Source organism: Capra hircus, chromosome 19 (assembly GCF_001704415.2).
Source record: "Capra hircus breed San Clemente chromosome 19, ASM170441v1, whole genome shotgun sequence".
NCBI classification, from domain to species: domain Eukaryota; kingdom Metazoa; phylum Chordata; class Mammalia; order Artiodactyla; family Bovidae; genus Capra; species Capra hircus.
Genome location: NC_030826.1, coordinates 8,281,960 through 8,307,082, shown reverse-complemented (window position 1 = coordinate 8,307,082; position 25,123 = coordinate 8,281,960). Strand labels below are relative to the sequence as shown.

The following is a 25,123-nucleotide window of genomic DNA, read 5'->3' as shown; positions in this document are numbered from 1 at the left end:
AGGCAGGGAGGACTGGGTTGGGATGTGAAGGATTACAAAAGTTTTAAAGCCCTGGAGGCTCTGTGGTTTGCTTTTTTCTTAAGATGTTTCCCCTATCATCATTCAGTGTTTGTTTGGTTTAGTTTTTTAAAGTCAGAGAACAGTGTAAGGCGGGGGCTCGGAAGAGCGCGGACTCTGGGGACAGTTTGTTTGGATTCACATTTTGGCTCTGTCACTGACTCTGACGCCACATAAGTTATTTAAACTCTCCTGGTCTTCATTTGGGCTTCCCAGGTAGCGTTAGTGGTAAAGACGCTGCCTGCCAGCACAGGAGATGTAAAGGATGGCAATTCGATCCCTGGGTTGGGAAGATGCTCTGGAGGAGGGCATGGCCACCCCCTCCAGATTCTTGCCTGGAGAATCCCATGGACAGAGGAGTCTGGTGGGCTACAGTCCATGGGGCTGCAGAGTCAGACATGACTGAAATGACTTAGCACAGCACACAGTCTCAGCTTATCTGTACAATGAGTATAATAATGGCTTTACTGTGGAACTTTGATAAGATCATGCATGCCACGTGCTTAGAAAGCGGCAGTAGTAAGTATCCGCAGATATTCACTATAGCTGTTATTAAAAAGTAAGTCATGTCCATTGCAGCGGTACGTATATGAAAAGGAACAGAGAAAATCACCGCAGTGCCGTCACTCTGCTGCTCTGCATTTGCTCATCTCACTTACCTGTTGTTCAGGGCTGTGCTGGGTCTTCGTTTCTGCGCGCAGGCTTTCTCCAGTTGTGGCGAGTGGGGCGGCTCTCGGTTGCAATGCACTGGCTTCTTGCAGTGGCTTCTCTCGATGCAGAGCGCGGGCTCTAGGCAAACAGAGTTTAGTAACTGCGGTGCGTGGGCTCGGTAGTTGCAGCTCTGGGGCTTTAAGAGCATTGGCTCAGTAGTTCCGAAGCAGGCGCCTAGCTGTCCCTTGGATATGGGATCCTCCTGGACGGACCAGGGATCAAACTTGTGGCCCCCGCGTCGGGGACTCTTCAATACAGAGGCACCAGGGAAGCCCCTCTGCCTATTTCACTTTTAAATCAATGAGCATGAATAAAAATTTGAAAGATGCAAAAGGATTTACAGAGAAAAGTTTCCTTGATCTGTCTCTCGTGACCTAAGTCTCCCCAGTGAAAACCCATGTTATCGATTTCTTAAGAATTTCTTTTGGAGCCCACTCCCTCACCCTCTCCATATGTACAGACATGCGTGCGTGCTAATCACTTCAGTTGTGTCGGACTCTTCGCGACACTGTAGCCCGCCAGGCTCCTCTGTCCATGGGGTTCTCCAGGTAAGAATAGTGGGGATCAAACCTGGGTCTCCTGCATTGCGGGCGGAGTGGCTCAGATGGTAAAGAGTCTGCCTGCAATGCAGGAGACCTGAGTTCTATCCCTAAGTTAGGAAGATCCCCTGGAGAAGGAAATGGGACCCTGCTGCAGTATTCTTGCCTGGAGAATCCCATGGACAGCAGAGCCTGGTGGGCTACAGTCCTTGGGGTCACAAAGATTCAGACATGACTGAGCCACCAGTGCCACCTGGGAAGCGCATGTGTAGACATACACATACCGTAAGGCCGCAGAGGACAGAGAATACACTCACTGTCCTGTGCCTTGCCTTGTGCCCCTAAGCACTGGGCACGGAGGTACTGCATTTTTGTTCACCATCGTACGGTGGTGGTGGTGCTTTAGTCGATAAGCTGTGTCTGACTCTCGCAGTTCCATGGACTGTAGCCTGCTGGGCTCCTCTGTCCAGCGGAATTCTCCAGGCAAGAATACTGGAGTGGGTTGCCATTTCCTTCTCCAGGGGATCTTCCTGACCCAGGAATCTCCTGCACCCGGGTCTCCTGCACTGCAGGCGGATTCTTTACTGACTGAGCTATGAGGGAAGCCTTATGGTGTTCCATTAAATATGCTATGCGACTCCCAGAGAAATGGAATTCATGGATCAGTGGGGGTGGGACGCGAAGTGTGTGTCAGTGTGGGGAGGAGGGCCCTCCGCTGCTCTGAGTGCCCCTCCCTGATATGGGCTCCTTGGCACGTGCAGACCCTGAATTGTGTGGCATCACTGACCGATCACCTGTCCCAGGGGCCCAGAGGCATCTCTCGTTCCTGCCCAGGCCTCGGGGCGCAGGCCCAGCCTGCGGAGGGGCCTTCTCCTGCCTGAAGGGGAGCTCTTTCCCGAGGAACTGGCCCCGGGCCAGCATGAGCTCACGCCTGGAGCCAGCCCAGCCTCACCGCCTTGCACCTGAGCTGGCCGCCAGTGCCCCATTCTCCCAGCTTGGGCTGCTGCAGTTGGTCCCAGGCACAGACACATTCCTGCCAGCCCACAGTGGCTCCCCAAGGCTGCACCCCCTGGGCGGGCCCCTGGGGAGCAGCCTCCCCTCTGTCCACTGAGGGCTGATCTCCTCTCCTCCTCGGCACCTGGGTTGAGTGTCTTGGCTGAGCTGATGGCGTTTGTTGATGGAGAGAGGGACTGTTATGGAAATAGTCCTGGCCAGGTCAGGTGGAGATGGAAAGCATTTGGTTGCCCAGGCAACGGACAACCTTGGCAGAGTGGGGAAAAGGTTTATGTAAGGAAATTGCCGTGGTTCTCTCTCCTCTGGTAAGCTTTGCCTGCAGACTCCTTCCTCCTTCCTTCTCCCCTGGACAGGAGCGCCAGGGGCAACTCTGCCCCATGAGGACTCCACTCAGTTCACACTTGCTGAGTGTTTGCCGGGGGGGGGCCTGGCCCTGTGCACAGCTCTGGGAATGCAGAGGGCGGTCAGGCCTGACAGTGCGAGACTGTCAGGTCTGGAATCAGATCTGGGTTCACACGTCATTTTGGCCACTCGGCTGTGTGACCTTAAGCAAGCTCCTCTGTGCCTCACTTTTCTCTCTATAAAGTAGAAATAGCATTGGTAACATGTACCTTTTAGGGCTGTAGAGGGGATGAAAAGTCATTAGCTTGCATAAGGCCCTTGGAGTAGTGGTTGGTGCATAAAGAAGCAAGTGGTAAGTGCTATGTTATTGTTGCTGTTACTACCACCATTCTACCTAGACGAGCCAAGCAAATGACAGGTCACTCATGCCCGGGGGCGCTTCGTCTTGAGTCTTTTCAACTGGAAGGCAGAGTTGACTTCTTGGCCCTTTGACAGTGGCCAAGCCCAATCTTTGGGCCTCAGAAACAAACATGAACAATGGTGTCCTTAGAACTGAGGCTCTGGGGCCAATCCTTTCATAGGGGAGGGATTTTATTCAAGTCCTTTGAAATGCCTCACCCTCATTTTTTTTCTTGCAGAGGTTTCTTTAAAGTTTTATTTATTTGGTCCGTTGTTTTTGGCTGTTCTGGGTCTTCGCTGCTGCGCACGGGCTTTCTCTAGCTGCGGCCATCCGGCCACTCCTCACGGCGGTGCTCAGGCCTCTCGCGACTTCCTTGCTTTCGGACACAGGCTCTAGGTGCGCTGCACGTTTGAGTAGTTGTAGCCACGGGCTTAGTGGCCCCTTGGCATGTAGGATCTTCCCAGACCAGGGATGGAACCAGTGTCCCCTGCATTTCAAGGCAGACTCTTAACCACTGGACCGCCAGGGAAGCCCCTCCTATAGATTTTTTAAAGATATTTTGCGGGGGAGGCCGATATATATATATAGTTTTTCTGCCCCAGCCTTAGATTGGACTGAATGGTGGAGGATGGCCCAGAGAGGTAAGTGGCTAACCCGAGGTCACACAGCCAGGCGTGGCAGAACTGAGTCTGTCTCTCCCCTTCTTCCCCCACCTCTTCCACTCAGGTCCAGCCGGGCCTCCATTTCCCGATGGCTGTGCCCGAGGGTCCCCCCTGCCCTTTCCTGACAACCCCTCCCCTGGGAGTGGGCACAGGTGTGGCTCCCCAGCAGCTCCGCGAGCCTCGGGAAAGAGGCTGGCTTTGTTGCGGGCCCAGCAGCTGGGGCCGTTTGAGTTTCCATTAAGCCGTTTCCGCGCCTTGGGCGGGAGCAGAACGCTCGGCATTTAAAGGTCACCCGGCTTTTGAAGCTGCAATGACATTAATAGCTTGGGAAGAAAACAAGCCTGTACGCGGCCGGAGGACAAGGAGCCTCTGTTGGGGCTGCCACCCCACCCCCCGCCCCCCCGCCCTGCGCCGGGCACTCACACGCACATACACACTCGAACACGCACACACACACACAGCCCCTGACAGCCTCTCTCTGTCTCTTGTCCCCACCTTTCCTTTCTCCCCCTTTGGGGCCTCTCCAGCTCAGAAGCCAAGAAGCTCGGGCAGACTTCCCTGCACCCTGCCCCTACCACGTCCGAGGTGGCCATTGCACAGATGCCCTGGGCCCAGCGGTCCCTCCATGAACGCAGCCGTCTCCCACTTGAGGTTCCCCCAGGACTTAGCCACGGTTACACAAGCACCCCAGGGGTCATATGACCTCATTCCGGTCCTGCTGGCCTTTGCAGCCTGGATTCCTAATGAGACAAAATAAGCCTGGGCCTGGTCTTCTCATACAGGAAATGGAATGGCTGGTAAGCAGGGTGTACCTTGCATGCCAGTTCTAATCACTCGGTGGGGGCTTGTCCAGAGCGCTGGGATGAACAGGCTCCTGAGGCCGTGTGGGTTGCAGAGGACAGTGCCTCGATGGATCAGTGATGTCTGCCCCGGATGCCAGGGAGAAGTGAGCAGCATGTGTACCTTGTGTTTCCCACCTTGAGAGTAAATTGGCCTGAAATCCTCCCCGTCTTGTATTCTGAGACCCCTGGGGCGGTGGGGGGTTCCCATCCCCTTTAATCATGAGGGAGTGGGGGTGGAGCTGATCCTCTGGTCCCTGGGGAGAAGCCGCTCAGCGTTTCCTTTGCTGGGAGCAGCTGTGGCCTGAGCCCTCGGACACCACCTAGTGGCCTGGCACGGCGGGGCCATTGGGCTGCGCCCAGATCTTATTAGGCAAGAAGGGACAGCGCGTCCCTCTGATGGTTGCGATCACAGCAGATCACAGCAGCTCAGACAGATCACAAGATCTGGCCTGTCCCTCGGCCCTGGGGGTTTTCAGAGAAGAGAGCTGGGGGCGTGCAGGGACACGGCTGGTCTCGGGTAGTCGCTCCAGAATTACAGAAGAATTGGTGGGGGGTGGGGGGTGATGCAGAACAATGCTTGCCATGGGGGCCTCTGGCGTCCCAGCCCCGCACCTCCTGTGCCAACCACCGCCTTTTGGGGTTGAGTCCTGGCCCGCCCAGGAGGCAGTAGAATTTCAATTCAGCTCTTGGAGAGGGGTCGATCTCCTGCCCTCCAGAGCTGTCGTTGGCTTGGAAAGAAGACCGGCGTGCCATCTGCCTGGTGTGCCAGGGAGGAGGCCCTCAGGCCAAGTGGTAGGGGCCCAGGTACCTGAACTGTGTCTCGGGGCTGCCCTGGCCTTGGTCGCTTTGTCCGTGGGGTGGGGCAATACCGCACACCCTGTGTAAGCAATGGATTTGCTGTGAGCACTAAATGAAAACGTGGAAGAGAATAGGCTTTGGAAATGAAGCACCCCGCCCCGCACCATTGCGATGAGCGGGGGGAGGAAGATGGGAGGAGAACCCCAGTTTCTGCGCTCCCAGCTTCTTTCCTTCCCGTCTTTACTGTCCACCTGATAGGTTATGCTGGAGATGCTGTTGGACATCCGTGTGGGGGCAGCAGGTCGGCCATGCAGGTGTGAGGTTGAAGGGTGTGTTCCTGGGAGACTTCACGGCAAGAGAAATTTGGGAGGCGACATTCGGCACGTTGTTCAGTCGCTCAGCCGTGTCCGACTCTGCGACCCCAGGGACCGCAGCAGGCCAGGCCTCCCTGTCCCCCGCCATCTCTCAGAGTTTGCCCAGGTTCATGTCCATTGCATTGGTGATGCCATCCGTCCATCTCATCCTCTGACGCCCTCTTCTTCTGCCCTCAATCTTTCCCAGCATTGGGGACTTTTCCGGTTTGGCATGTAGATAGTATTTAATGATGTGGGACTAGATAAGATCGCTCAGGGTGTAAGTGCAGCTCTGGAAAAGGGCCACGACCTGGGCCGGAGGTCACAGCATCCTATCTTGTCAGGTGCTTTGTATGCTCAGGTACCCGTGTAAATTTTATCACAACACCCCTTCCACGTAGGTGTTAGCTCAACTTTGACACACGAGGAAGCTGAGGTTTAGAGAGGTGAAGTGATTTCTCGAAGTCACACAGCCTTTCCAGGACCAGGCAGAACTGGGACCAGGATTCTGGCTCCTGGACTCTCCCCTCCCCGATGTGGGCCCTACCTGGCCCTGCAGGAGACTCACTGGGATGACCTTGGGCGAAGTCAGGAGAATGACTCTCGGGCAGCTGGCCCACCTCCCTGGGCCAGGCCTGGAGTGACTCAGGCCTTGGCTGTCTGCACAGGCTTGGAGGGAAGCTTGGCTGTCTGCCGCCCTTGCCAGGCCTGGGTTCCTCTCCAGGGAGGCTGGACGGCCTGGCTCCCCAGGGCCTGGGGGAGGACAGGTGTGGGGTTCTGCCTCCCAGTCCCCAGGTTGCTCACAAGCTGTGAGTTCAGGCGAGCTTTTCACCTGGCCTCCAAGGTGTCTAACGGGCTTGGCAGGTTTCACTCACTTCCTTTTTCAGCAGTCAGAGGTTATTTCCCTCTGTTTCCCTGCCAGTGCCCCGTAGCCAGGATTCAGAGAGGTGGGGGAGTGATTTCCTCAAGGTCACGGAGCTGGTTCTGGGGTGGGGCCAGCAGACCCCCTCCCTGCCCACCCACCACCCACTCCAGAGCTGTCTGGATCCCCTTTCCTCTGTGGAATGGCAGCCTGGCTGGGCCCAGTCTCCTGAGCCTTTTTGAGGCTCCAGGGCTCCTAGACTTGCAAGCCTGACTTGGCGTTTTGGGCTCTTAGGAAGTGGGTGCCTAATTTTGGCCTCTTTACTTGCTGGCTGTGTGACTTTGTGCAAGTTACCTGACTTCTCTGAATTGGTTTCCGTAGCTATGAGATGGGGATGATCAGATCTGTCTCTGGAGTTGTAAAAGATTACATGTGAAAGCGCTGGCAGGAGCGCGTGACCCTGTCTCCTGCCTTAATTTTTCCATATGTTTTAAGTGGCTTTTCATTTCAGCTGTGCTGGTTGCAGACGGCAGCCTGGCGTGGATGACTCTGACCCGAGGACAGTGCTTCTCCTTGCTGCCAGCCACGCTGGCCGAGCCTCAGTCCTGACCTCAGCTTCTGCATTTGAGCTCGGAGGCGGGTGGGGGTGGTGCCCTGAGAAGCAGGAGCTCTCACATCCTCGCCTGTGTTAATTAAAGGCATCCTGGTTTGGGGAGTCCGTGGGTCCTTGCAGAGTCCTGTGAAAATGGCATTTCTGCACATCACATCCTGTTTCCCTGTGTTTTCCATTATGTTTCAGAGCCACCTTCTCCTCATCCACGGAAACACCCTTTGATGGAAAAGTTGAGGCCTTGCCACTGCTTGCACTGTGTCTTGGGCACCTCCTCTGGTCTTAGGTGTCATCTCTTCTTCTGTAATGTGGAGCAGCCTATGGGGCTGGCTGAGTTGTCGGCTTGTTTACATGTCATGGCAGACACACAGAAATGTTCTTTTTCAAGGCTTTGCACCGGGGGTAAATGGAAGTGCCCACTGGGGCTGTGCGGTCTCCAGCTGCCCAGGGAAGCCAGCCTCCCCCAGGGCTGCGAGGATCGGGATCGCCTTCCTGAGGGCTGACAGAATTCTCGGGGTTGATACCCAGATGCAGGGGAAGCCTCCCCTAAAAGCCCCTACCCCATCAGCTCTGGGATCTGGCTGGGATGCCAACCGCCCCTGGCTCTGCGCCAACCTTCTAGGGCAGCAGCAGCAACAGTGACGCAGCTAACCACGTTCCAGGCAGCGTGCTCAGGATTATCCTGTTAATTCTCACTGAAGCCCCATTCATATAGGTGAGGTCCTGGACACAGAGAGGAGAGGGTGCATGGACGAGGTCCTGCAGCTGGAGTGGCAGAGAGGAGGGGTGCAGCCAGGGGCTGAACAGGGGGACTTGCGTAAATGGTAGGAGGGCGAGAATGCCTCGTGTGGGCTTCGCGACACTGAGGCCCAGAGGCCAAGGGACCTGTCAGGAGGGCTGCTAATGGGGAAAACGTGGTCCCCATCATCTCCCTTCTTCCTCTCTCGGGGTGGATCAGGTCCTGGCCTCTTTCTCCAAGGTACTGCCTTTTGGCAATGTGAAAACCGGGTCCCTCAATCTCCTGCAGATTACTCGAGGGGGAGGCTGAAGGTGGCTTTGCTCCAGAGGCCGCAGCACCAGGCACTGACCCCTATGTCTGATGACAGCAGCCTGGCAGTCCTGGTCTGCCACCCGGGCCCCCAGGGCACTGGCTTCCGGGGCCTCCTGGCCCTCAGGTCCTAGTTGGAGGCCTCAGGGCACGTTTCCAGAACCCAGGACAAAGACAGCCACCAGGGTGGAGCCCCACTTTGGAGGACATTTTGGCAGCATCCCCTGGCCTTCCGGTGCGCCAGGGGTGATGGGAGGCGTGGCTGCGGGCACTGGGGTGTCCGGAGCTGGCCGTGGGAGGCCTTCCTTCCTGTGTTCATTCTCACAACTGATTTCTTGGACTGGCCATTTGAGGTCACTCCTCTGCGCTTCCTTGTAAGATAGCTTTGGCCTCTCTGAGCTGTGACTCACTCATCTAGGCAAGAGATGGGGTGGAGGAGGCTGGATAATAAATCATGCTTAACCCAGTCATCAGAATCCTACTCAGGCATTAAAAATCATGAAGTAGATCTCTGTGTTCTGACATAAGAAGATGGCTACAATCAATTATTAAGTGGAAAAAAACAAGTTGCATAGTAGAATTTATGGTTTGATCACATTTGAGTAAATTGAATTCATGCGTATGGCAGTATATGCGTAGAAAAAAGTATCTAGATGTAGGTATGTGATATGCTGTTCTCAGTGGCTTCAGTCGTGTCCGACTCTTCGGTCCATGGACTGTAGCCCACCTGGCTCCTCTGTCCACAGGATTTTCCAGGCAAAAACACGGGAGTGGGTTGCCATGCCCTCCTCCAGGGGATCTTCCCAACCCAGGGATCAAACCCACATTCTTTACCGCTGAGCGACCAGGGAAGCCCAAATATAGGGTATTAACTGGTTTCCTCTGCGGGTGGGAGGCAATGACAGTTCTGTAACACAGTGTCCGGAGGCTGCTTGGGGCCCATGTGCTTCTAGATTTGAAAACAGGCCGCCTCCCTGGGACTAGGCAGACACCCACCCAGCAAGTCCCAGAACAGGAGACTGAGACAATTTCCACGTCCCTTGGAGGGGGTGGCGATCTGAAGGACATAAAACTCTCAGCACGGTGACACTGGAAGGGCTGGGGGGGCAGTAAGAAGTCCCATTTTACCTGTGAGAGGACTGACCTATAGGGACGGAAGGAGCCAGTGGCAAGGATGGGTCTTCTGACCTTGGGGTGAGGGAGGGCACTTCCACTGCCCCTTCCACACCCTCTGGTCTAGTTTTCTTTCCATCATCAGTTAACTGTCGAGATCACGGCAAGGAAGAACCTCGCACTGTTTTGCTCACACTGGCGTTTATCTATCAGCTGTTAGGATCATGACCTAACATTAGAGAAGTCTTAGGAATATCCTTTGATGCAATAGTCCCTTAAAATAAAGCTGGCACTTTTCTACAATTAGCAAAATTACTGTACATCCTGGGATAAGCCTGAGAAAAGTCAGAACTTGATGGTTTTAGACACATTGAACACTCAGTTGACGGCAGTAACACAAATGTGACCTTGGTAGTGACTGACACTCTGGTTCTGAGTGGGCTGCACAGTATTCCCTGTGGTTTTGCAGGGGTCTGTGTAAAATGGGAGGCAGGATGGTGGGGCGCTGAGGGTGGGAGGTGAGGCAAGCAGAGACTGGATGGGGCTGGAGACCAGAGCGGGTGTGCAAAAGCCCCGTGCCCCAATCATGTCCCCGCGAGTGCTGGGCAGTGTGTGTAACAGTTGAGACCAGCGGCTGAGGGGCCACAGAAAGAAGTAAAAGTGAACATGTGAGTCGCTCAGTCGTGTCCGACTCTTTGCGACCCCATGGACTGTAGTCCGCCAGGCTCCTCTGTCCATGGGATTCTCCAGGCAAGGATACTGGAGTGGGTTGCCATTCCCTTCTCTAGGGAATCTTCCCAATCCAGGGAATTTTCCCAATCCAGGGACTGAACCCTCATCTCTGGCATTGGAGGCAGATTGTTTACCAGCTGAACCACCAGGGAAGCCCCTCGGGGCCACAGTCCTGGCTTCAAATCCCCACCTCCTCCACTTGCTCAGGTCTGAGCCTCAGGTTTCCCATCTGCATAAGGGGGATCCAAGCACCCACCTCATAGTGGTGTCATGAGTTAACCAGCAGGGAAATCTGTAGGATGGAAGCTCTTGTTAATTAGGAGAGAGCTATAGCTGCCTAACTACCATAGGTGGAGAGAAAGTAGAAAGCAGCAGTCCTCCGGAGGGCGTGGCCCTGGGGTGGGGAATCGCCCTAACCGCCTTGTTTACCACCCTGAGCTGGAGTGGGTTGCATTCCCCCTGACTCTGTGTCCCTCCGTTTCAGGTGGGATGGTCCGTGGAACCGGCCCCAGGATGCTCCCCGGCTGTGGATGACCGAGCCGCCAGCCCCCTACGGATGCTGCGCCCCAGTCTTCTGACCCGGGGATCCCGCCCGGTGCGGGCCTGAGCTTCCGAGCAGCCACGGCGCAGGGACCCGGGGGAAGGGGCTCGGCGCCGGCGGGAAACATTCTCCCCCAGCGACTCGGCAAGATGACCAGCCTGTTCCGCCGGAGCAGCGGCGGCGGGGGCGCGGCGGGCGCGCGCGGGGCTGGGTCCGGCGCGTCCGCCTCGCAGGAGCTCAACAACAGCCGGCCAGCGCGCCAGGTGCGCCGCCTCGAGTTCAACCAGGCCATGGACGACTTCACGACCATGTTCCCCAGCATGGACTACGACATCATCGAGTGCGTGCTGCGGGCTAACGGCGGCGCCGTGGACGCCACCATCGACCAGCTGCTGCAGATGAGCCTGGGGGCGGGCGGGGGCGGCGCCTACGAGGACAGCTCCGACTCGGAGGACAGCATACCCCCAGAGGTAGGGGCGCGGCCCCGTCGATCCTTCTGCAGGAGCTGAAGCGACTAGCTTGAACCTCTTAGAGGACTTGAGTTATACCCCTGTCTGGGTTCCACCTGGGGAAACTGGTACCCAAGTCAGCCCAGTGGCCTTGGTTTCCGGGCAAAAATCAGGCAGTCGCTCAGCAAACACTGAGCACCTTCTCAGGGCTGTGCCAGGCACTTGCTAGCCCCTGGGTCAGGGGTCATCAGAGTCGAGGAGCTTGTTCAAAATGTAGACACGTGGGTCCCACCCCAAGAGACCGAATCCCCTCTCCAGGCTGGCACTGACTGGTCTGCATGTTGGAGTCTTGGGGCATCCACTTAGGCCGGCGCAGAGTTTCTGCCCTCATCAGAGTTCACAGTCCCAGGGGGACTAGAGGCTGGGGTGCGGCAGTGGCGGGCCACAGGAGTGAGGGCTCAGACGGGGAGAGCGGAAGCAGCAGAGGAAGAAACGGCTGCCCAGAGGAAGGGTAAAGAAGAGGGAAGGGTGTGCGGGAGGAACAGCTGGTGCAGAGGCGGAGTAGAGCAGGAGGCCTTAGGAGCTGGCAGCGGGGCCTCTGTCAGGCTCCCCGGCTGAGCAGAGAGCAGGAGGCCTTGCGGCGGAGAGAGGCGGGAGAACATTCTAGAGCAGCGGGCGCCACGGGAGGCAGGTGACACGTCAGACTCCAGAGTTCAGTTCCTTTGACGGAGGCATGAGGGATGCTCAAGCAGTTGTTTCCTTTCTCCAGGAGTGTGGCTGGGGGAGAAGGGACCCACCCACCCACCACCTTGGCCCGCCTGCTGGGTGTGGCCAGGCCTCCGTGACCCCTCCAAGAGTTCACATCTGGCCTTCCACCCTTGGTAGGGCCTGCAGTCCTGGGCCCAGAAGGGGCATCCGGAGCCTTTCTGCAGAGGGTCACTGCCTGCAGAGTCACCTGGCACATATAGACATAGTTCCAAGAACATTCCGTTCCAAGATGGAACGACCCAGCTGATTGGATTCAGCTCTGCTCTTTGCTGAGTCCCAGCCTGGGCCAGGCACCATCCTATATGCTTTAGGTATATCATCGCTTCGAGTCTTCACACACTTCGTGAGGTTGCATGGTTATTACCCTGTTTACAGTGAGAAACCTAGACCCTGGTGTGGCCTCAGGGGCCTTCTGAACACAGCCCTACATGTGGCCATTCTCCGTTAATCAGAGTCATCCTGCTGGGCAAAGCCTCCTCGCTCTTCCTCCTATCGGGGTGCTGCCTGGGTGGAGGAGAAGCTCTGTGGCCAGTGACATCTGGCTCATCCCCCTGTCACCCGCAGCACCCAGGACAGTCACCGTACGTAGCAGGCGCTTGGGGAGTTTGTTGAATGACTCAGTGTTGCTGCTGTGTTTGCACAGCTTTCTTTGGTCTCTTTTCCTGGGAGAGCACGCCTTGGCTCTGCTTGGATCAGCCAGTGGTTCCTCTTTGCGAGGAGGAGGTGTGTGTGTGTGCATCGGCAGATGCCACCTTTAATTGTGAGCTGGAAGGAAAGTTCTCTGCAAACACTGACCCCTTCCACAGTCTCATTTGTCCTGACTGGCAGGTAGGATAGTGTCTCCTCCCTCAATCATGGCACCCACAGCCCCGTGACCCTCTGCAAAACTCCCCTGATGCCCTCGACAGGCCTGTGCTGTATCTGCTTCTGCTCTTCTAAGTATCTGGCTTTCCAGATGGAGCCCCTTCTCAGCAGCCCCCTTGGCTGTTTCCCCAGCCCTCATCTTTGGAGCTCTGCGTGGGCCCGTCGGCAGGCAGTTCCTGAGCCAGCGGAAAGTGCTGCGGAAAATTTATGAGCAGCAGCTGGGCTGACAATAACTGCTGACTGGAAAAAGCCCTCTCTCTGGGGGCTGATGAATGGTGGGCTGGCCTAGGGGTATCCTCGCCACAGAGAAATGTCTCCCGTCAGATAAATGGCCTGGACCTTGGCCCCCAGAGCACCTGGCAGGCATCCATCACCCACACGGGGATAAGCCGGGAGGCCACGGAACCAGAAACTTCAGCACCTTTAGAGCCAGAAGGACAGCCTTACTGTGGCTCTCGTGGAGCTGCGGAGGAAAGGGGAGGCCAGAAACACGACGGGGGTTACTTCTCCCCGAAGACTGGGGCTCAGCCTTTTCCGGAGTGTGCCTGGCCTGCCGTCTGCCTTCTTGCTTCATCCTGCTCCAAGAGCCTCTGATGGGCATCTGGTTCTTGGAGCCCCTGGAGGCCGCCCTAAGGGGCAGGAGCGGCTGAGAAGAAAGACCTCACTGCCCCCTCCTATGCAGCGGGCTGCAGAGGCCTGAAGGGCAACTGCTACGGGCCTCAGTCAGAGGGACCCCCAGCAGCTTCCCTCTGGGAACAGCACTTTCGGAACCCACCCCTCCTCACTCGTCTGACTCAGAGCGGCTTCAGTGGGGCCAGGCTGGCCGCCGAGGGGCGGCCGTGGGCTTGGCCTGCGGGCCCAGCTTGGAGCTCCGTCCCTTAGAGTCGGGGTGTGCCAGGGACCAGGACTGGGTCTTACGGTGCTCTAGCTTGCTCTCCTTTTCGTATGGAAATTCGGGCTAAGGAGAGCAGTGGCCCGAAAGGCAGCTACTGTCTTTTTTTTTTTTTTAATGCAAAAGCATCTGTTTAAATACTTTCCGCCTCAAAGGAAAGAACGCTAGTGCATTCCAGAGCAGGAGGCCTCCTTGGGTCAGGCTGGCTGGGTGTGTACAAAGCATGGCAGTGTGCGTGCAATGGTGGTACGGTGGTGAGCACAGATGCCTTCTGAAACACGAGGCAGTGTGTGTATGTGTGCGTGCATGCTTGCTCACCCACCCTCCCACCCGCTGTGGTGTCCCTGTTGAGACTGGGTGCCCAAGAGTGGCTGGGCGTGGGCAGGGACGTGCAGAGGCGTCTTAGTGGTGACTTCTGCAGACTCACTTGGGATTCAGATTTCGGGCCAGTTGACAGCCTCCGAGCCCTTCATGTGTCCTTTGGTCTCAGAGGTGAGATAGACACAGAGATGGGGAAGGGCTCGGGTGGGGACTGTGTGACCTGGGCTCTCCAGGTTGGTGGCTTCCTGCTGCTCCAGACTGCGCTGGGCAAGGGTGCAGATCAGCCCATACAGCAGAAAGCCTGGCCTTTGCCCAGCCTCTGGCCTCTCTTGCCCCCTTTCTCTGGCTCCTGGATGAGGAGAGGAGTCCATGAGGAAGGGCCTGGTCCCTCATTCTGCTGTTCTCTGCCCTGAGAATCCAACCTGGGCATGCCGGCATTGTGTGCGAAGGAGAGACTCCTGCTGTAGACACCACATCCAAGTTAGAGACTCAGTTCTAGAAACAGTGTGTAGCTTTTGCCGTGTTCGTTAGTCAGCCTGTGCCTCAGTTTCCTCATCTGTAAAATGGGGGTGATGATCCATAACCTACTTTGCCAAGTTGTTTGAGCTTAAGGTGAGTTAATTGATGTGGAACTTCTTTGAAAGGATAGGAATGATGTGAAAGCTATTTACCAAAAGTAACACGTGAACAGAAGCGTTCACAAGGCACAGGTGGGTAGCTCAGTGAAGGTGCATCAGCACCCGGGTCAAGAAGCACCTGCAGAGCCTGGAATCCCCCTTACGCCCCTTCTCGGCCTCCCCATCCCCAGAGGTCACACTGCTCCACCTGCGATCTGTGTGAAGTTGTTTTGCCTGGCCCTGAGCATTCCTCCGGGGACGTGTGCATCCACGTCTGCTGTGTGCTGGAATAGTAGGCTCAGAGGTAGCCCATGTGCTGAGTGCCAGCGCAGGAACCCAGACAGCTTTGCAGAGCGGCGGCTGTACCCCTTTCCACTCCCACCGGCAGTAATGGAGTTCCCTGACTACACATGCTCGCCCACGCTTGATTTTTTGTCTTCATGTTATTTCAGTTCAAGGAAGGGTTGTTAATATTTCTTCCTTTGTTGTCTCTGATGCAGATTTTGGAGAGGACCTTGGAACCCGATAGCTCTGACGAGGAGCCCCCACCTGTGTACTCCCCACCTGCCTACCACATGCACGTGTTGGACAGGCCTTACCCCCTGGCTCCCCCAACTCCACCTCCCCGGTAAGAATCTCCCCCCAGAGTGCAGGGCAAGGGGCAGGAGGATCGGGGTTGGGATGAGTACAAGCCCAGAGGGCACCTTGGCTGGCTCCCTCTGTCTTCCACCCGGAACAGGCTTCTACTGCAGCAAAACGCACTTTAGCTAGGACCCAAGGAGAATTTTCAAGCTCTAAGCATTCTAAGAACAGACAGCCACTGAATTCCTACTCTGGGCCAGGACTGTGCTGAACAGCCGGCAGGACACAGAGTTAAACAAGGCTCAGCCTTCACTTTCTGGGAGTCTGTAGTCGAGGGAGACCCAGCGTGGGGATGACAGGAGGTGTACTGACGCTTCCCTTCCTGTGCCCACGGCAGACATCACTACCTGATCACCGTGCTCTTGCCGGCTCAGGTAAGCCGGAACCTCAGAATCCTCTGCAACACAGCGCTCACTGCCAGACAGTCATCAGTAATCAATGACGTGGATATTTGGGGTTCTAGGGAGATTGTGGGGATGAGCAAGTAAGTCTCTTTTTCTAGGGCCATTTGATAATCAGAAGCAGAGCAGTAGACTGCTGACTGCCTGGAGACTTTTTCCAGGTCAGGAACTCTGTAATTTAGAAGTTTAAAATGAAGCTGGTCTCTGAAGTGCTTGTTTTTCTGGGCTCTGCATTTGAGGTGGGGCTTCCAGTATCCTTGCCTGGGAAATCCCACTGACAGAGGAGCCTGGCAGCCTATAGTCCATGCGGTCACAAAGAGTCGGACACGACTGACCGACTAACACACTTTCCCTGGTGGCTCAGGTGGTAAAGAATCCGCCTGCCAATGCAGGAGACCCGGGTTCGATCCCTGGGTCGGGAACATCCCCTGGAGAAGGAGATGGCAACGCACTGCCGTATTCTTGCCTGGAAAACCCCATGGACAGAGGAGCCTGGCGGCTGCAGGCCATGGGGTTGCAGTTGGATATGACTTAGCGGCTAAGCAGCAACAACAAGCGTTTGAGGCGGCTGTTGGAGCCCAGGTTTCTCTTTGTCCTGGAGCTGCTCGTCCTGAGAATGACTGAGGGCTGGGATGGGGAGGGGTGGGGGGACTGATGGGACAGTCCTTGGGGCCTGATCTTGCCTTCTGGGGATCCTGGGAGTCCTAGGCAGTAGGACTTTGTGATCATCCAGGCATAGGTAACAATAACAACTGCCGTTATTAAGCACCCTTCAAACGCCAGAAAATGGCAAGATTCTTTACCTATACGCTGGCATTCAAACCATCTAACAGCTGTGAGGTAGGCACTGGTGTCATCCCCATTTTATAGATGAAGAAACTGAGCCCCAGAGAGGTTTCATAACTTCCCTAAGACCACAGAGCTCGAACCTGAACCCAGGTCATTCTGACTCCAGAGCCAATAAACGCCATCCCCTGGTGTGCCGTGTCATCCCCTAATGAGAAAAACCTCTGTGATTGTAGCTCAGGGAGCAGACAGTGGCCTGTGACGTTGTTGGGGTGAGGAGCGTTGTTTGAAGTCAGGGACAGAAGCGGAGCTGAGGCTGTAATGAGGGAGGCATAAGCAGATATTCTGGGCGAAATCTTCGTAGGACTTGCAGCCCAGGATGGGTCACGATGCCCAGGGCTAAATGATTTTCCTTTGACATTTTCTTAATATTCCAAGATGGTTAAAAAAAAAATAGTTCAGTTTCTATCAGGCAGGATAGTTCTGCCTATTTTTCCGAAGGGAAAACTTAGCCCATCAGAGACAGCATCCCACTGTAAACCGGGCACGGATATCCCAGCTGCATCCTTCTCCCCCTCCCCCGGCATCGTGGCTGGAGGAGGGCAGAGGCCATGCAGCCTAGTGACATGAGCCCCGGTGGGGACTCAGCGACCTCTGGACCAGACCAAGGCTCCAGAAGCCTCACTCACACCCCGTGACTTCGGACGAGCTCCTGCCCTTGCCTGAGGTTCAGGGGCCTGACCTGGAAAGGAAGGCTTTGCTGGACTGGGGGTGGATCCAGGGAAGAGAGCCTGTGAGTTGTGGAGTCAGACAGAGGCCATGTTTCCCCCCACCTCCCCCATCCCTCAGCCGTCTAACTTCTGATTCTTGAGGTGCCTTTGGCTCACTGCTTACCCTCTCTGGGCTCCATTTGCCTCATCTGTGAAATGGGAACACTCATCCCCATCTCAGCACTCTGGTGAGGGTTGAATGAGATGCTATGTGCGGGGCACTTAGCACGGGCCCAGGTATGAACCAGACGTGTCAGCAGATGTCCCACCCCAGCTGCACAGCGGGCCTCTGAAGTCAGCTCTGACAGTGAACGCCAAGACCAGAGTTAAGGCTGTTCCCAGAGGCTGGTGTTCAAAAGAGGCAGGCCTCACCTCTGAACACCTGCCGCTTTGTTCTGGGCTGGCCCTGCTAGGCCCAGATGGCCCAGATTCCCACCCCCCACAACCGCCCCCAGGGCCTCATGCAGTCTCTCCATCCGGGACGTGCATTCCTAGCATTTAGGAGCCATCTGAAGCGGACAGGTGCTGAACCGTGTGTGATACAGAGAAGAGGACCCTGCTACCCTGACCCCCCAAGGAGTTCGGAGTCTGGGGGCAGGTATAGACACAGGGCAGGGTACAGGGAAGGCAGCCTAGAGGAGCTGAGGTCCAAGCTGTAATCTGCCGAAGCGGAGGACAGGAGGGCATTCCAGGCAAAGGCAACAGTACATGCAGAAAGGCCTGGAGGCAGGAGACGGGGGGCGGGGGGGGGGGGCCCATCCGAGAGAACTCCAGGAAGTGTGAAAAGGCCTGGTGGGACTGAGGCTGGCAGCCAGTGGAAGCCCTCATGGGTCCTCCAAGGCGCTCTGACCTTATGCTGCACCCAGGGGTTCAAGCAGGAGGGTGGCGGGATCATGTTAGTGTTTTAAGCATCTCCTGGATGCTGGGGGCAATCAGAGGTGAGTTGGGGGAGGTGGAGGGCAGGAATGGCCTGGCTGCTTTCTGCCACCTCCAGGCACTGGACTGCCTTTGAGACCAAAGGTGGAGCCAGGTTTGGGAGCTGCTGGGGTGCAGAGAGGCAGGGAGCCTGCCTGGAATGCTGGGATCCCTAGGCCCAGGTTTCACCAGGATGATCTGTGTGCCCAGTGACAGGCCTGACCCATCTGGGCCTCCTTGCCTTTACCAGAAATCTTGCTTGGAAGGCTTGTCACTGAAATCCTTCTGGGCTCTGATATTCTTTGCGTAAGCCTGGGGGTCTGAGTCTGTTGGCACTTGGAATTCTAGTTCTGGGTGCAGTCAGAAACTCTGGGCCAGAAGAGCCTTCCCAGCCTTCCCTCTCCTTTCCTTCCCGCAGCCTGTCCTTGCCTCTTTCTCCTGAATGAAAGACTAGCTCTGAAGCCCCAGCACCCCTCCTTATAGGCCACCTGCTGTTCTTCTGTTGAAATTACAGCCTTGGAAGTTTTCATTTGCCTCTCAGCTCATTTCTGACATTCCTTTCCGACCACAATGGAGTTGCCTGGCCCGCCTGTGCTCAGGGCCCCCCCTGGCTCTTGCAGCTGTGGGCTGACCTCATCTCAGCCCGAGCCAGGGCAGGGGGATGGGCCCACCCCCACCCCGCCCCCCCCCCCCCCCCCGCCCCGCTCCAGGACCGTGGGCCCAGCATCCAAGGACCCTCAGCCTCCAGCTCCTTGTCCCCCTCCTGACTTGGGTGCTCAGTAACAAATGTCTACAGGGGGCTGGCTGCAACTCTGGGGCACTCTCCAGGGCTTTCCTGGGTAACTCCGGGTGTGGTTGAGGTGGGGTGGGCACCCGTGGCCCAGTGAGGACCCTGAAACCACAGGAAGGGTGGTGAGGCTGGAGGCGATTTCTCCAGGGTATCGTGGAGTGGGGGATGGGAGATGGTCTGGCCCTTGGAGCAAAATGAAGTTGCCAACTCTGTCGGGAGGCAGAGGAGTGATGGAGCAGAAAATATGCCCGGGATTCGGAGTCCCGGGCTGTGATGCCGGGCACCCCCTCCCCCCGCCCTCTGGAACAGCGAGAGGGGCCCGGGGTACCCTGGCTGCCGTCTGGAGCTGCGCTCCCACCACGCACTTAGCAGCTTGTTATCCTGTCTGCTGCCGCCCCCGCCCTTCCCCCTGGGCCGCCAGGCCACCCGCCCAAAATAGAAAAGGAAAGGAAGTTATTTCCATCGTCAGTGGCAGCCCGGAAAAGCTCCCCTCCAGTGAGTGGGCGGGCGGGATTCCTGGAGCTGGAGACCAAATCAAAGCCGGCCAGCGAGAGCGGCCCCCACCGCCCCCGGCCCTGGCCTGCCTTCGCTGTGTGTCATTTCCCTGATTCAGCAGAACACGTGTTCTGCGGTTGCCACGCTGCAGGCCGCCGGGGAGCTGTGGGGAGCTCCTGGCCCGGCCCCAGGCTGCCCTCGGGCCGGGTCGGCGGGGCGGGAGGCCGGGGGGTCAGGGCGGGCACGTGCCCACGGCCCCCTTCTTAGCCCCCCTCCCGCTGTGGCCTCTGCCTGCGGCCAGGAGAGCAGCCCCTGCCAGTCCCACCCTCAGTGTGACTTTCCAGCTGCCGTTCAAGGCAGCTTCGTGAGGGGCTCCCACACACCTGAGCAGGGCGGCAGTGGTTTGCAGATGAGGGGAAAGCCCCACAGGGGATACGGTCTCCCCTGGGACCACCCACCAGGTCTGGAGCCTGGGTCTGCTTGCCCTCTAGGGACCCTGGTGTCCCCGTGTCCCCTGATCCCAGCAAACCAACACTGGGGAAGGCTGGGCTGTCGGCCACTCTGGGTGTCTGTTCCCTGGGAGCACACCTATCACTCAGCACCCAGGAGCTCGTGTTAACCTGGATGCTAGAGACAGAAGGCTGAAGGGCTGTGACCCCTTCATCTGTGTCCAAATCCACAGCACCCAACATGAGCTCTGCAAACGCAGGCCAGAGACCTTTTGTTTGTTTGTTTGGCCAAGACACGCATGGCGTATTACCTCCCTGACTCGGGATTGAGTCTGCACCCCGTGCGTTGGAAGGTGAAGTCATAGCCCCTGGACTGCCAGGGAAGCCCCTAGGCCCAGAGACTTTGCAGACATCGGGTGGCTGGAAGCAGTGAGTGTCTGGCGCAGTAGGCGTCCAGGCCCAGAGGTGAGGGCTCAGCCAAGGCCTAGCTGAAAGGGGAGCTAGGGGGCTGGGCCTCTGTGCTGGAGGCGGCTGGAAGCTTGGGCACATGGGTGCCATTCTGAGCAGGATCCCGGGGTGGTGGGCCAGGACACCTGTGTGTGGGCCTGACTGTTCCCTCCTCATCCTCACCTGTCGCCCTCCAGCATCGACGTGCTGGGCTCCGTGCCCCTTTCCAGCCAGAGGCGCTACCGCAACTGGAACCCCCCACTGTTGGGCAACCTCCCCGAAGACTTTCTCCGCATCCTGCCCCAGCAGCTGGACAGCATACAGGTAATGGGGGTACCCCCGCCCCCAGCCTGTGCAGCGTCTCTATGTTCTATGTTCGCGCCAGTCACTGACCCTCCCTGACGTTTAAGCCCAGGCTAAGCTGCCCTGGGGTGGTAGGGAAAGAAGGCTGAACCAAAAGCCTCCTTCCCCATCGGGGCCTGTAAGGTTTCCCCTTCCACTTAGGAAGGGGACCGCCCTGAGGATACTCTCTGGCGAATGGCATCACCCTAGGGTGGCAGGAGTTGGGCAGGGGCAGGGTGGGGGGTCACTCAGTGACAGAAAGGCAGAGCAGCTTCCTTCCTTCCTTCCCTGGGGAGAGGGCCAGGGTGCTTCTCCCCAGAGGCTGGCCCTTGCAAGCAGTCTCCTCTGAGATGGCCAGGACAAGGAAAGTATGAGTATGGGGACTCTGAGCCATTTGAAGATCACTCTTCAGGACTATTCAGGTTTTGACGAAGGGAACGCTGGTGGGAAGGCCCAAGGTGTCAAGCTGGGGAGGTGGAGAGTAGTTCTTAAGCCCCTGATGCTTCCTCAGCACAGAGGGCTCTGGTCTGTTGCATTGAGTCTTGGCTAACAGCTCGCTCTGGGTGGAGGAGGTCCTGGCCTCAGGGCGTGGCCGCAGCATCCCGGGAAGGACGCTTGTACCCCCGGTGCGCATGGGTGTTGGTGCGGCGTGCGCCCTTGTGAGTAGGGGGTCTGTGTGCTTGCTCCCTCCTCAGGCCACCTCCAGGGGCTCCAAGCTCGCAAGCACGGAGGGAAGCCTGCCGCCCGTGCCGGGGCCTGAGCCCCGGGACCAGGAGAGCCGCTGGAAGCAGTACCTGGAGGACGAGAGGATCGCGCTCTTCCTGCAGAACGAGGAGTTCATGAAGGAGCTGCAGCGCAACCGGGACTTCCTGCTCGCCCTGGAGAGAGGTGGTGCCCTGGGCGCGGCCGCTGGGCTGGGGCGAGGGGTGTCGGCTGTAGCCTGGGGCTCCTAGCCGGAGGTCTGAGTTGCCCAGGAGAAAGTGTGGAAGCATGAGTCGCTCAGTGCTGTCGCGCTTTGCGACTGCATGGACTGTAGCCCACCAGGTTCCTGTGTCCATGGGATTCTCCAGGCAAGAGTACTGGAGTTGCCCTGCCCTCCTCCAGGGGATCTTCCCCACCCAGGGGTGGGACCCACGTCTCTCATGCCTCCTACACTGGCAGGCAGGCTCTTTACCCCGAGCGCCGCCTGGGAAGCGGAGTTCTGCTCACAGGGACCTGAGTCACCGGGACTTAGCGGGAGAGCGGGGCGCCCTCTGAGCTCTGCCCCTCCTTGCCCCCCCCACCCCCGCACTTCTGCTCTGTGCCAGGCGCTGGCGGCTGCCTTGTGTGACGGGAGCTCCAGCAGTAGAGGGACTGTGTGGGTGGGTGCCAGGGTGCGTTCCTCCCTGAGCCGAGGACGTTAGAGCAGGGCCTCTGGAGGGTTTGGGGGTGTTGGGGTTGTCTCTGGGCCAAGGATCCTACTCCTCCGAGCCTGGCTGCCTTCCCCCTTTAGAGTAGGAAGGTTTGGGGTGGCGTACAGTGAGGGGCCTGTGGGAGAGAGGTGTTGTACGTACACGTGTGTGTGACTGGCAGTGTGTTTTGGTCAGGAACATGGTGTGCAGGGGAAAGTCTGGCCTGAGACAGAGGAGCCGAAGGCTGGTCCCAGCTCTGCAGTAAAGATGCTGGTGGGAGTCTCCAGGCCTTTCCTTTTAGATGAAGGGCTGGACAATCCAGTTTCTCAGAGGCCTCTTAATTTTGACATTCTGACCTTCCAGGCAGTGCTTTCTGTGTCTTTGAGAGTTCTGGTTCTTTGAGAGCCCATAGGTGTCGCGTGTGCACGTGTGTGTGCACGTGTGTGTGCACGTGTGTGTGCACGTGTGTGTGCGTGCGTGTGTGTGTGCGTGCGCGTGCGTGTGCATGTGCGTGTGTGTGTGTGTGTGTGTGTGTGTGTGAGATTCTCAGGGTTTGGCCTCCAACCACCTCTCAGCTCAGGCGGCCCTGGGTGTGAGCTAGCTTCCCTGACCAGACTGTGGGCCTTTTCCAGATCGACTGAAATACGAGTCCCAGAAATCATCCAGCAGCGTGGCCGTGGGAAATGACTTTGACTTCCCCTCTCCTGTCCCAGGTAACCTTGCCTTCCCGAGAGAGAGAGAGAGAGAGAGAGAGAGAGAAAGAGAGAGAGAGAGGGGCCTGGAGGGTGTAGGGGGCTCACAGCCCAGGGGTGTCTGCATATTTGGAGTTTGGAGAGAGGGTGGGGAACAGGCTGCAGAGGATGGTTTTGCCCTATCAGCATATGCCCCGAGAGGGGTGAGACGGGCCCTCCCCTCGGCAGCCCTGGTTCCTGCCAACCCAGCGGCTGATGAAGCCCTCACCTGGGGCAGGCCTGCAGACTCGCTCCACTCCTTAGAGGCACTTGGAGCCTGGGCAAGAAGGGGACACAGCACACCACATAATGTCCCATAGGGTGCCAGGGCTGGCAAGGGACTCAGAGACCCAGGCACTGCCCCAGGGGAGCTTATGGTCTTGTGGGGAGTGCAGGAGATGCCTCCAAGAAACAGGGAGCCCGAACCAGCAAAGCTGAGGACACTTGTTAATTATAGCAAGCACACGCTGGGGGACAGGGAGGGTCCATCTAGGGAAGGTTCATTCATTCATTCGGTAGCTGGGGACTATCTCCCCCCAGGCCAGGCCAACCTTAGTATTGGAGGAAGAGAATTTTGAAAGTTTTGTATACAAGATGGGAAGAAGCAGGAATTGCCCAAGCAGCTGAAGGAGGGCCCGGGGTGGACGGCAGGCTTCTAGGCTGCACGGATGGGGGTGCAGCTAGAGCTGGGGACCCCTCGAGAGCCCCAGTTCCACTCTCGACATCTAGACCGTGTGTGTGTATGTACAGTGGCCCTGGTCGCCGGTACCCGCCATGCGCACACGGGCCTCCTGCCTTAGAGGAAGTATGTGCAGCTTTTGCCCAAACAGATCTTGCATTGAGTAATGGAGTGGGGGAGGGGGGCAGAAGGAGGGGGACTCAGTTGATCCCAGCCTGGAGAGAGAAAATCCCATGGAACTGATTCATAAGCAACAGGCTGGGAGCTTAGGCCCCACCAGATGTGCAGTGGGGGGTTTAACGGCAGCCGCATGTCCTTGATCCCGAATTAACCATAGACACCGGGATGGCTGAGATGGATCAGAATGACTCACAGGGACTTAGTGGACAAGGTGACTCGGGATTAGCGTGGGGACCTCAGGAAGGCAGTGAGGGACCCAGGTGGGTGCTGAGTGATCCGGGAGACTCCGGCCGGCCGGCTGGGTTCTGACTTAGGGACTCGCCCCACTCTCGTTCCTGCTTATGGTCTAACGAGTCAGAAACCCGTGTCTGGGGGAGTCATGGAGAGGTGGACCCTGGCTGGGGGAGAAGGGCATCCCCACGGCGGGGGCCTGCTGTGTACCCTGAGCCTCCTTCCACTGCCATGTTAATTCTCACACTGCGTCAGGACGCAGGCCAGCCGGCCACACGCGGGTGAGCTTTCAACAGCCTGCAGGGGTGCGGGGGAAGCCCCGGGGCCTAGCATCTGGTAGCTTCCATGGTGTGAACACTCTAGTCACAGCTGATTTCAAGCTCCCAAAGAGCCTTCACGGGACACAAAGTGGTCAGAGGAGCAGAATTGGGAGCTGGCCCTCCACACAGAATCTTTACAGAAAAGGGCCAAGTGAGACTCGGATAAGGAAGGAAGCAAATGCTTGTTGAAGCCTAGTGTGACTCCCTGCCTGAAGCTCCCTCCGGGTTAGGGAGGAAGCCTGTGCTCCCTTCCTCACCTGGAAGGGTGGGGCCGAGGCCCTGTGCTGGGGAGACAGTCCTGACCCGCCGCCTCAGGCCTCGACCAGGGCACTGTCCCCTCTCCAGCTGGCCCTCAGCGATGTCTTCCCCTTTCCAGGAAACAGCGACGCCAACCCCGCTGTGTCTGAAGATGCCTTATTCAGGGACAAGTTGAAACACATGGGAAAATGTGAGTCCGGCCCATGCCCCCTCCCCAGCTGTTCCCAAACAGGCCTGTGGCTTCCTGGGAGGGGAGGGAGCCACCTGGCATTGTTAATGCCCACTGATTCTTGGTGAACCAAAGTGACATTTTAATCACTGACTGGCTCCCTCCGCTTCCCTGCCTCACTTCCCTGTGCAGCTGAGTCTGGATACAAATTAAGTTTTAAATCCTCTTGAGCCAGCTGTCTGCAGAAAAATAATATTGTACTGGGACCACCCCCCCACCCCACTCCACCTCCCTTAAGAGTTCACATTCTCTGTGCTTTGAGGCTACTGCTTGGCCAGGGCCAACCGCGTGGGGAGGCCAAGCTCGGTCCACTTTGTGTGGGTGGGAGGCCCGCCAGGTCAGTGGCCTCTTCCTGTGGAGTCCTGCCAGCTTGGGCATGCCTTCCCATACCCCTCCGTCCCCACAGACACACAGCCACGCGTGAACAAGGCTGCCATGCTCTCAGGCCCCATTTGAGAGTCTTGGATTCGTCATGGACATCCCAGAGCCAGCTCTGGAGGTGGATGGGGGGAGACGGGGAAGTCTCCCTCTG

The 25,123-nt window shown here is 57.5% G+C and overlaps 1 protein-coding gene across 1 annotated transcript in view; it reads left to right on the top strand.

Moving 5' to 3' along the window:
* CUEDC1 (CUE domain containing 1) overlaps positions 1-25,123 on the top strand; it is an 84,826-nt gene that overhangs the window by 52,487 nt on the left and 7,216 nt on the right. Inside the window, exons 2-7 of the mRNA XM_018064101.1 lie at positions 10,568-11,094; positions 15,036-15,163; positions 20,428-20,554; positions 21,268-21,460; positions 22,596-22,676; positions 24,481-24,552. Coding sequence (XP_017919590.1) covers positions 10,774-11,094; positions 15,036-15,163; positions 20,428-20,554; positions 21,268-21,460; positions 22,596-22,676; positions 24,481-24,552 — 922 coding nt within the window. The 5' untranslated portion in view covers positions 10,568-10,773. The remainder of the gene's footprint in view (positions 1-10,567; positions 11,095-15,035; positions 15,164-20,427; positions 20,555-21,267; positions 21,461-22,595; positions 22,677-24,480; positions 24,553-25,123) is intronic.